The 12,579-nt window shown below is 36.7% G+C and overlaps 1 protein-coding gene across 1 annotated transcript; it reads right to left on the bottom strand.

Annotated features, from left to right (window-relative positions):
* Positions 1-2,294: 2,294 nt before the first annotated feature.
* Positions 2,295-3,070, bottom strand: LOC122030046. Its single transcript, XM_042589197.1, has 3 exons — positions 2,852-3,070; positions 2,633-2,760; positions 2,295-2,543 (listed from the first exon to the last, which is right to left on the bottom strand). The coding sequence occupies exons 1-3, from the start codon at positions 2,999-3,001 to the stop codon at positions 2,489-2,491; spliced, it is 333 nt and encodes a 110-aa protein (XP_042445131.1). The 5' UTR covers positions 3,002-3,070; the 3' UTR covers positions 2,295-2,488.
* Between the last annotated feature and the right edge of the window lie 9,509 nt (positions 3,071-12,579).

Genomic DNA, 12,579 nt, shown 5'->3' with positions numbered 1-12,579 from the left:
AATGGGTAGCTACAAGAGCTTTGGTTGCTGAATTTGTTAAAACAGACAAAGACTTTCAAACTAAAGGTATTGGTTGTGGCATCATTTTGATTCTTAATACTCCCATTTTGCAAGTTCATAATTATAAGTAACATTCGTTAGCACTTTTTTCCCAAATATTCATGCTTGCAAATTGCATTTATTTGTGTAAAATTGCTCTTTCTTTTAGTATGTAGCTTTCTAAGGTATTCTCATTTCCATCCAATTTGACTGATCGTGTGTTGTTTACTCCTATGTCCAAGGGTTGTATGAGTTCTTCATATATTAAAGTGCAAGCGTTAAGGAGTAAAGAGATTCAAGAATTGAGACCTCATATTAACATGAAACTTAATTAATATGAAACTAGATCCTATATATTCGACTAGTTTTTCGGATTATATTTATACCCTCAAATTTTAATTTGATTCAATATATTGAGAGCAATAATTTTTTAAATATGAATTAAAATTTTCAAACATATTCGTGTTCAAAAAATTATCGCTCTCAATATATTTGGTTAAATTAAAGTTTGAGTGCATGAATATAATAAAGAGAGGTAAATGAACATATAAAATCTAGTTTTATATTGTTTGGTCCATCAGCTGATTTTGCCCAAAACGGCCGATGGATTAAATATATTCATGTCAATCTAAGGTCGTTCGGTCAATCAGTTGGATTTTTTAATACGAATTAAAATTTTCAAATATATTCATGTTCAAAAAATTATTTCTCTCAATATATTGAGTTGAATTAATATTTGAGAGCATGGATATTATCATGAGAACTAGTTGAGCACATAAGATCTAGTTGTATATCAATTCGAGGTCGTCTGGTCCATCAGCCGAATTGTTTGAACATGAATTAAAATTTTCAAACATATTCATGTTAAAAAATCATTGCTCTCAATATATTTAGTCAAATTGATATTTGAAGGCATGGACATTATCAGAAAAACTAGCTGGATATTATCAGAAAAACTAGATGAATACATAAGATCTAGTTTGTGTTAATCTGAGGTCATTTGGTTTATTAGCCGGTTTTGCCCAAAATCGGTTGATGGACCAAATGACCTTGGATCGATATGAAACTAGTTCCTACGTGTTCGTCTACCTCTCTTGATTACATTCAAGCCCTCATATCTCAATTTGACTCAATATTGAGAGCAATGATTTTTTAAACATAAATTAATTTTTTTAAACATATTTATATTTAAAAAATCATTGCTATCAATATATTAGGTCAAATTAATATTCGAAGGCATAAATATAATCAAGAGAACTAGTTGAACACATATAATATAGTTTCTATGTCAATTCGAAGTCATTTGGTTTATCAACCAATTTTGGATAAAACTGACCGATGGATCAAACGACATCGGATTGATATGAAACTAGTTCATATGTGTTTATCTACCTCTCCTTATTATATTCATGCACTTAAACTTCAATTTGACATAATATATTGAGAGCAATGATTTTTAAACATAAATATGTTTAAAAAATTTAATTCAAGTTTAAAAAATCATCGCTCTTAATATGTTAATTAAGTTAAATTAAAGTTTGAGGGCATGGACATATTAGATCTAGTTTCATCTCAATCCAAGGTCATTTGGTTTATCAATCGAATTTTTTAAACATGAATTAAAATTTTCAAACATATTCATATTTAAAAAATTATTCCTCTCAATATATTGAGCTCAATTGATGTTTGAGGGCATAAATATTATTAGAAAAGGTAGGGGAACACATAGAAAATAGTTTCATGTCAATCTGAAGTGATTTGATCAATTAGTCAATTTTAGGCAAAATTGATTGATGTACCAAACATCAAACCCGAGGTCGTTTGAGGGTATGGATATAATCAGAAAAGATACAAACACATAAAAATTAATTTTATATCAACCTTTTGATACAAAGTCAAATTGATTTGATTAATCACTAACATTAACTATTGAAATTAATTTCTGTAGTTAATTTTTAATAATGGAAATTAATTTTTATAGTCGAAAGTAATTTCTTTCAATTGCGACCGAAAGTTTGGGTCGTAATTGGTCGCTAAGTGTATTTAATTTAGTGAGTGAAATTAATCTCAGCTTTTTTTAGTGAAAGTTAGAATGCTCCCAAACCGCAAACAATCCAATTCTACAAGAAATCTTCCTTCATGGAATAATACGCCCTTGAGAAAGCATCCGTGTCCATTTACCTATCAGAGAGCATGCCAATTCAACGTACGTACACTCAAAGAACAAGATTGGAACTGGAAATCCATAAACAAAGTGACGACCTCAAACTATGCACGATATAATTAAATTGGTATGTTCACTGATTACAACCCTGGAACTTTCACAGCAGAGACCAAATTTTACATTCAATACTTCACTGCATGCATTTACAACAGCAAGGTGAATTCCTAAAGCTTCGACTCTTAATTATTTACTTATCTAACCGTCTTTCCAATACACCATCAGAAGTCATGATCCAGAGTCATATATTTTCAGAAAGCTTGGGATCTGAAACTCTTTATTCCTGTAAACGAAAAAAAAAATAGAATAATTAACAAGATAGATTTCCCATTCTCTACTGTTTTAATCAAGTTTTGTTTAAGTCAACGCTACCTTCTTCCCAATCTTTTTCGCACAGAATCGGATCGAACAAACCGGGGTCCTTCATCAAATCCTTCACATACTATTTCCCCATTTTCATATCTGAAGCATATCACTCCCATTTCTTGATCCTCAAAAACCTGATCACAGCTAGATGACATTAACTTGAGCAAAAACTATGTTGCTTGTTTTCTCAAATCCAAAACTTTTTCCAAAAAGAAAATATCATACCTTTATGCCTCTCGGCAACTTGTTAATCGAAACTGATGCGGCAGGAATGATTTTGCTGTTATGGCACAAGCAAGCTCTCCTGCTCTTCTCAGTTGGGTTTCTTGGAATGATGATGTTACTGTGAGACAATGTGATTGCCATAGGGGTCATTCCTCTTCAATTCTATCAGGAGAAGTCAAGGAGGAAAGGACGACCTTTGGCTTTATATAGCTTAAGGAAACTGCTGGCTCTTCATGACCCAAATTAGTTTTTTTTGTCTACAATTCGATTAATTAAGTGATAACCATGTCGTGCATTGGTTAATTACTCGATTGACAAATTCGATCCTCGTGTTTAATGTGAAGATAAGATTATTAGTTGCAAGGTCAATTCCACTTCAATTTTTTATATTATCCTCTTCCTGTTGCACTCGTACCATGCACTGTTCATGCACGAAAGTACCAATTATTTCAGGGATTATTTATCAATTTTCATAATAGAACTGAAGGTAATAATTTGAGAACGTTGAAGTTGATTAGGTTGGAGGAAACTTTGTAAAGCGAAAACAAACAGATGCAATTCTAGAAAGTTTTTTTTTTTTCTGGTTGATTTGGTGATAAGGAGGGACTCAGGCAACTGGATGTTGGCTTAGAATCAATGAATAACACACTTAAGACACACATTAATATGAAAAAAAAATAGATCGAGGAGGAAGACAACTGATACACTACTTTCTTACAGTGATGAAGATGATTGAAAAATGAATGAATCAATACACACCTCTAGAACCCTTTATATACACCATAAACTAAGGCTAAGTCCAATAACTTATCCCTTAAAACTAGGAAGACTAATTCTACTATTTATCCCTTAAACCTAGGACAGCTTATCACTAATGCAAGGAAGAGAAAGAAAAAAAATATATACGTAGCCATTACATGTCCGGATTATATGCCTTCATTACCCCTCCTAATCCTGACATGGTTCTAAGTCACAGAGCCGAGTAGTTGTCGCATGGCATCATGGGCAGCCCATCTTTGTTCTCTGGTATTAACGAAATCAACCACAATTTGTCCACCTTTGCCACCATGGGCAGTCCATCTGTCTGCACCACGAACAAGTCCATCTGTTCGCGTTATCCATGACTTCGCTTCTTTGGCCCGCGCCAAAGTTTATTTGCACACCAAGTGCTTGGCCCACAACTCGATCTCTTCGGCACCACGAATAAGTCTCGTCTGTTAGTTCTCTTGGCACCACGGGCAAGTCCATCTGCTTGCACAACGGACAAGTCCATCTGTCTACCTTTGCTGCTTGGCATATGTTGCATACCTGCCACGCCCGCTTCACTGCCAAGTTTGCCTCCTGCACACTTGGGCTTGGAACATGCCCAACGCACTGCCAATCCTTTGCTTGGTATGGCTTGCGCCCATGCCACACTTGTTGCTTTGCCAAGTCTTCCTCCTGTAAGACTTGGGCTTGGGCAGCCCTGCACTGCCGCTCTGCTTGACATGCCTTGTGCGCATGCTCGACTCGGATGTATGCCAAGTCTGCCTCTTGTAGACTTGCACATGGAAAGTGTCCCGCGCACTGCCGATTCGCTGCTTTGCATGTGCCCTAGCCAGGTTGGGTCTTCTAGTCTTGCTAGGAGACATGCTTGCTTGAATATTTTTAAGGTTATCTTGTACAAGCGATTTTGTGTTCGCTTTATCAGCATCAAGAGCTTCCCGCTCCTATCAATCACCTTCATGGTATCTCCTTTCATATGCACTTCATTTCCAGCTTCTGTCAATTGACCAAGACTTATGATATTACTACAAAGTTTCGGAATGTAGTATACCTCGTGGAGAGCCTTCCGATCGTCATTCTTGCATTCGAACACAATTGTCCCCTTGCCCATGATCTCAATGGTTGATCCATCGCCAAACCTCACCCTCCCGGTGATGGTTTCATCTAGTTCTTTAAACTTCTCGTGATGGCCAATCATGTGGTTGCTGGCACCGTTGTCAAGGTACCAGACGTCTTTATCTTCTCCTTTCTCAACGCTGTGATACATCTCCGGTAGCAACCTCTCTTCACTGAGCAGAATGGTATCCTGCCGCTCATGCCTAGCATCAGACTCCTCGTGGGACACGGTCATCATCAGTGTTGGCTCTTCATCGGTGGCACAAGTGAGGTGAGCCTCATCATCACGACGCTTGTTGTAACACTCGGACGCATAATGCCCCATTTTCTCACAATTGAAACACTTTATATGACTCTTGTTATGAGTGTCTCTGTCGTTGCTGCTAGTGCCTCCTGCACTATCTTGGCTCGGCATACCACGACCACGACCGCGCCCTCGCCCTCGCCCTCGTCCACGCCATTTGCCACGACTAGGGCTGCTGGACCCACACCCCTTTCCTCCTGACGAAGTGTCCACGTTGCTTCCCTTCTGTCGCATTTGCCATTCGACATGAGTTAGTAGGAGCTCACCTTCAGTGCCGTTGGTGTTGCTGCGTAATCATAGTGTTCGTTCCTCGTACGCCTTCAGTCGCCCAATAGTCTCCTCAAATTGTATCGTCTCAAGATCGTGAAACTACTCAATACCGGCAACAATAGGGAAGAACTTATCAGGGACAGAGTCGAGTAACTTCTTTACCAAAGATGAATCTTCAAGCGTGGCACCAAGAGCGGAGAACTTGCTGCTCATAGCGCTGAGTTTGCCAGCAAACTCATCAATCGTGTCGGTCTCCTTCATCCGGAGGGCGTCAAACTCGCTCTTCAATGTTTGTACGCGTGCCTTCTTCACTCGATCACTTCCAAGGTACCTCGTCTTGAGGCTGTCCCAGACTTCCTTCGTCGTCTTCTTTGTTGCGATCTGGAGAAGTATGTATTCGGGGACACACTACAAGATGTATGCACGTGCCTTTTTATCCTTCTTTGCATCCACCTGGGCTCCTTCCACCGGCTCCACCACCTCCCAGACTCCCTGGGCATCAAGGATCGCCTCTGTCTTTATTGCCCACACAGTGTAATTGTGAGGGCTTAGCATCGGATAGGGAAATGACACTCCGCCGTTCTCCTTCGCAGCAACTTGTGGGATGCAAGACATTTTTGTGGAATTATGGATTCTTGGGTGTTCTATACTACCAAAGCTCTGATACCAGATGTTGGCTTAGAATCAATGAATAGCACACCCAAGACACACACTAATATGCAAAAAAAGTAGACCGAGGAGGAAGACAACTGATACACTACTTTCTTACAGTGATGAAGATGATTGAAAAATGAATGAATCAATACACACCTCTAGAACCCTTTATATACACCATAAACTAAGGCTAAGTCCAATAACTTATCCCTTAAAACTAGGAAGACTAATTCTACTATTTATCCCTTAAACCTAGGACAACTTATCACTAATGCAAGGAAGAGAAAGAAAAAAAAAATATACGTAGCCATTACATGTCTGGATTATATGCCTTCACAGGATAGTCAATGATATGGTGGAAGTCAAAGTCAAATTGATCAACGTTTGACATTATCATCCGATCGGGCAACCCTTTTTTTCGATCGGGAGGGAGAATCGCTGAGCCTACATGAAGCAGATGTTAGCATAGCTCGGTCATGTACCGAACTTCCGAATCTCAAACAGACAAGGTATGCGTCGAGCTGCCAGCCCGTTCGGACTCACATCGGCAAAACAATGACGACTAAGCAGACTACATTCAGACAAGATATTGGCTGAGCGGCCATTCCGCTCAGCCCGAGGACAAGATCGCCCGGGTGGCCGAGGGTTGGCGGTTCTTCTGCTCGGCTTGTAACAAACAAAAGGAGGATCAAAGGATATCCTTTTGGGAACCTGTGCCGCCAACAATCGGTATATTTGGTGGCATGGTCAGGCAGAAGATAGTACAACGGAAGCTTCTGTTGTCTTGTCAGAGATATGCTCGGGTCGTTAAGATATGATGTCGGGATACTTTTCTGACACGACTTTTCAGGGTATGTTTTGAGGAACGTCCGTGTCTTGAGAAGTGTGCACACACTCCACAAAAGTCCTATATAAAGACCCTCAAGCTTCGACAGAGATATGCATAATCTCTACTGTAGCTATAGCTACTCTGCCATTTTGCTTCCTCGTTTCTTCTACGTCGCCGGTGTTTGACTTAAGCGTCAGAGGGCCATCGTCGGAGAACCCCTACCCGGCTCGGCACTGACATTGTTGTGGTTATGGGCTTCATTGATGAGGAATCCACCAACGGTCAACGGGAGCATCATGTCCCCAGCATCTATTGCCTCGACTCTTGGACAGGATCACTAGTATTGATCAGAAAACATCATACACCCTTGAACGATACATTTTTGAGATATTGAAAAGTAAAGAATTGTGACTTAAAATTAAGAACTTAACCAAACTTAAATCATTCAATTTCTAAGACTTTGTTTGGTTGCAAAAAGTTTTTATAAAGTTCTTTTATTTCTGAAAACTGCTCCATACTCTCCCGAAACTATCGTTGTATGTTGACGACAGAAATTGACGGGAAAATGTTGTTAGTAAATTAGAACAATGTTGCTGTAACTTATACTTCTAGTAGATTTGATCTTAGATCATATATAAGTAGATGAAGCTTGAGATAATATAGACAGAATGAAAGTGACAAACTGGCATGGTGTTCAAAATAAAAAAAAGTTCGCTATCCTCAAGCCTCACTTAGACCTCAAATTTTGGTAAGCATGAGTGGCAACTTTTGAGGGAAAGAAAAACAAGACAACTAATGCATATTGAAAAGTAGCATGGCTGTGAAGCAGTTGGATCAAATGAATACCCTGTTCTCACCACCAGTATGTCTCTCGGATTGGAAATGATCATTTTTGATGTCATTTCTTCTTGATGAAACACTGACATGGTTGCAACCACCATGGCCGGATCCGGATGCAGTAAATTATCATTTTAAGAGGTTAAGACTTGTAGGATGTAGCAAAAGGAAGGAAACACGAAAATAAACTAAGGTACAAGCTTAATTCAGTAGTGTCATTCAAGGATTTAAGGTGAGCTAATCTTGATTCATGTGGAAAAGCTACTCCAACAACTTGATCTTAAGCTTGATTGGATCATCATATTGTTTGCTCGTCCTTTTTCTTTTCTTTCTGACAACTGAGCAGGAGTTGGGCAGTGTTCAGTAAGGTCCAAATCATGCACACTGTGCAAAATTTGGAATTCTGCATCGTATACAGAATAAGTTGTAACGTTGTCTTCAAAGATGGAAAGGAGAAGAGCACAGACAAAATAAGGGCTGGCCAGACGGATAAGTATAAAGTTAATCAGTGGTGATCTTAATTCCTCTCAGATCAAGTATGCTTCAGAACTAGCAGTTTTGCAAATCCTGTCACAAAATTATCATTATATCACGTTTCCATCGCTTTTACCTTTCAAATCATGGGTTGAAATTGTTGTGTAAGTGTGGTTTCATTTATTTAATCTTTTCTGAATTTCCTTTTTGCTGGTCCAACTTTGTGTGGTTCTTCTTTTGAAAGATGGGTTTTAGTGCTAAAAGGGCATCATCACATCACATCACATCAATTAATTGCCAAAAATCTTTTATTTTGCTTTTCCACTACTGAAGGTAACAATCTTTTAGGCTACGTTTGGTACGAATGATGAGATTATTGAATGATAAGTAAATGTGTGACTAAAATAATGATAGATGAGGATGTGTAATATGTGTGATAAAATTTTGTTATGTTTGGTTTGATTTTTATGTTTAGGATTAAGTGAATGAGATTTCTTAATATGACCTCAGGATTAAGTGAATGAGATTTTTATGTCTAGGATTTTGTTAGGTTTGACCAGAGTCGTACCTGTATTTGACGGGGCCCGAAGCGAAAATAAAAAGTGGCCTTTTATCGATAAATAATTGTAATGTTCAATTTGCAACTAATAAATACATAAAATACACAAATAAACCAAAAATACTATATTACATCAATAAAAAGTTAACAAATATTTGAAATAATTACATAAACACTACTCGTCTAGCTGTTTTAGAGGCAAAAATATTTATCAAATCTGCATAATCTAATTGCCGGACTATTTCTTTCTCAATCGATAACATTGCTAGCCCATTTAGTCTATCCTGTGACATTGTTGATCGAAGATAATTCTTGATTAACTTCAACTTCGAGAAACTTCTTTCTGCCGATGCAACTGTTACTGGTATGGTTAACAAAATCTTATAGGCAATATAAGTATTTGGGAATAAACCATTTAGTTTTGTCAGACATTGTAGCATATCAATTGCTCTTTTTTCATTTGTTAAATAGCACCTCACGACCATCAACTCTGAATACAACTCATCACCATTAATGTCTGAACGTCCATCGTGACTCAAAAATTGTTGAAGCTCCATACAAGACTTCATCAAGCTAGTTAAAGGCTCATTCTTTAACTTCTCCAAATTCAATAAAAACCCAAAAATCTCTTGATATTGTTTAAATTGTTCAAATCGAACTTGAAGAGAAGATCGAGCTTGATCAATTATAAATAGAAAATATTCAACTCTAAAAGACTCTTCACCTGATCGTGTTACATTATCATTGTCACTTTCATCAAATTGTTTCTTTCTTCGAATGATGCGTTTTTCTCGAAATGCAGGTTCAATCCCCATTTCACTTGTCATTTGTTTAGCTTCATTCATGGAACTAGCAAACCCTTCATCTCTAAACTCATCAAGAAATTGAACAAGTCCTTGTAACAGATTGATTGCAATATCAATATCCATATCTTCAGATTGAATAAACTTACTCACGGTATTTATTGCTCGTAACAAGTTATACCAGATTACTATTCCAAGCAAGAACTCAAAACTCTCAAGATCATATAGGGCTAAGGTCTCAGCATCACTCTTTGTTTTAGAATCTTCAGCAACTTCTGCCAAATCAAGTAAAGCATCTCTTATATGTACAATTTGCTCTTTTATGGCTTTCACACTTTCGACATGACTTTCCCAACGGGTATGTGACAATGGCTTAACAGTCAAACCAGGCACCTTATCTTTAAAAATTTTCCATCTCTTTGTAGAGGAAGAAAACAATGTGTAGATGCGTTGCACCACTCCAAAGAAAGACTTGGCTTTAGGACAACATTCCACCATATCAACTAAGGCCAAATTAAGACTATGACAACCACACGGTGTATAAAAAGCTCTAGGATTTATTTCAAGCAATCTTTTTTGTACACCTTTGTGTCTTCCACTCATGTTAGATCCGTTGTCATACCCCTGTCCTCTTATGTCATCAATGTCAAGCCCAACTCTAGTTAACGCATTCATAAGTTCACTTAATAACCCAAGACCTGATGTGTCATCCACCTTCAAAAACTCAACCCAATATTCTTCTACTTTTGGTGTGTCTGTTGAATCATCCAAGCATCGTAGCACTAGAGACATTTGTTCTTGATGACTCGCATCTGGAGTACAATCAAGTATTACTGAAAAATATTTTGCATGTTTAACTTTTGCAATGATTGACCTTTTCACTTCATTTGCCAAAGTTTCTATCAATTCATTCTGAATTTTGGGACTAAAATATGTATATTGAGATTCCCTTGCTTCACAACGCCGAACATGCTCTTCCATCACTGGATCAAACTCAGCAACCATTTCTATCATTTGCAAAAATAGCCCATTATTCTCGACATAAAGTTTCTCATCATCCCCTCGAAAGGCCAAAGTATTTTTAGCAAGTGTTTTCACAATGGAGATTATTCTTGTTAACACTTGCCTCCAATGTTGTCTTTCTTTGTTGATTTGAAGTTGCATACTGTAATCAATTGTTTGATTTTTTTTCAGCCTCTTTTCTGATTCAACCCAAGCAATCATGCAATCCATATGATCTCTACTAGCTTCATGTTGTTTAAGACTTCTATGCATATTACGCCAGTCTTTGTATCCATCATTACCCAGATTCCCCATTCTACTCATCATTTGTTCAGTCTTGAACAACTTGCAACAGAAGCAAAATATTTTATCCAATGAAATAGAATATACAAGCCATCTTCTATCTATTGTTTGTCCATTTGTCATTACCCGTGTATAATGCGATGAATCAAAATGTCTATTGTTACTATCCTTAGGAAACAAAAAATCATTCACTCTTTTTGGACCCATTTCTATTAAGTAATCTCTCAATTTTTGACTGATGTTATTCCAATTTTCAGGATCCTGCAAATTCAGAGTTGAATCTAATTTTTCATGTTGAGAGTCTTCTTCTAAGTTTTCATTCGACTCGATCAAATTGGCAGCCTCAACCAATTCCTCATTTTCATTGTGACTTTGTTCTTCAATCACCAAATTATCCACTAATTCCTCTCTTTCTATTCTGCTACTTCTTCTAAAATATTTGTTAATATCACCAGCTTGACTTTGAATTAATGCCTCCTCTTTTTGTTTCATTTTTCTCTTTTGAGCTCCAGACATATATTTAGGAGGCATTTTTAATATTCTTTTATTATACCTGCAAGGTATTAAAATTAAATATCAACTCAATAATTCATGTCTACATTCAAGAGTAACAATATATTATGTTAGATTTTTTTGGATAGTTTTCTGATAAAAAATTGATTAAATCAAACGACATTTAATAAGAAGAGGCAGCTACAATTAACTGATAATGTATATAAGAATACTATTGGACTAATTTCAAATTTTCAATGAATAAGAAAACATATTATCTTACAATTTACATAATATATTTATATAAGCTAATTGCAGATTTAAAAGATTTGATCACCTAACTAATTTTCTAATAGGTGATTTATACAAACAACAAAGTAAAAGACGTAGCATGGAAAATCATCAAAAATGAAAAGGAGTTTAACCTTTTCTAGAAAATCATCAAAGTAAACTAATTGCTGGTTCAATTATGAATTAACAAGACTGAAACTAGAATTGATAAAAGAAAAAAAAATATGTGAAAATGATAGCACAAAAAGTAAAGTAGAGATCAAAAACTGATAAAAGAACACTGGAGAAAAGAAATACCATCCATTGACCTAACTAACCTTTGTTTGTGAACTAATAAAAAAAATTAGAAATATCATCCAATTATCCAATACAAAAGTAAAGAAGTGAAAGTCTAAAGAAAGATTAAAATTAAACATTTAAACTTAATATTAGACAATGATGTACAAAAATAAAATCTAACCAAATTGTCCAATGTCCAAATCCTACTGCTGAGTGCTGACGAATCAAGATTCAAGAATGTCGGAGAATTGGAGAAGAGCAATTGGAAAGAACACTGAATGTCTGAACACTGGAGAAAAATCATGTGATGTTAGCAGTGTTGGTGCGATGCAACGCTATGCCTATGTGCATAGGCTTAAAATGCCTTCTCGCTTCTCTAGAGTCTAGGGATGCCCTGCAGAAGGGATTAGCAAACGTTAGAGATATAAAAACCAAGTCTTTACCTTAAGTTTTTAGAAATTAGAAGATCATTAGAAAAGTAAGAAAGGGGAGAGGGAAATTACAGGGGTTTTTTCTCTAAAAAAAAACTTGGTGAAAAGAATCTTTATTAGACATGATATCAGGATTGTATTTGAGAAATTGGGGAAAAACACTGGTTTTCTTGATAAAATTTAGTCAGCTACAGCTAGGTTAAAAGAATCAAAAGCTCGAGAAATCTTGAGTTCTTGACCAAAAAAATCGTGAAAAGTCGATCTCGGCACTCGGCAGCCGGCAAAATAGTAATACTGATCTCAAAAAAAGACAAAGAAG

The sequence above is a fragment of the Zingiber officinale genome, chromosome 10B (assembly GCF_018446385.1).
Source record: "Zingiber officinale cultivar Zhangliang chromosome 10B, Zo_v1.1, whole genome shotgun sequence".
Taxonomy (NCBI): domain Eukaryota; kingdom Viridiplantae; phylum Streptophyta; class Magnoliopsida; order Zingiberales; family Zingiberaceae; genus Zingiber; species Zingiber officinale.
The sequence above is the reverse complement of the archived record's forward strand: the minus strand, read 5'-3'. Positions and strand labels throughout refer to the sequence as shown.

Coding starts and splice junctions, on each gene's coding strand:
- LOC122030046 (XM_042589197.1), bottom strand. CDS start 3,001: ATGACCCCTATGGCAATCACATTGTCTCACAGTAACATCATCATTCCA. Junction 2,761..2,851: donor AGTTGCCGAGAGGCATAAAG/GTATGATATTTT, acceptor AGCTGTGATCAG/GTTTTTGAGGATCAAGAAAT. Junction 2,544..2,632: donor CGAAAAAGATTGGGAAGAAG/GTAGCGTTGACT, acceptor TTTCGTTTACAG/GAATAAAGAGTTTCAGATCC.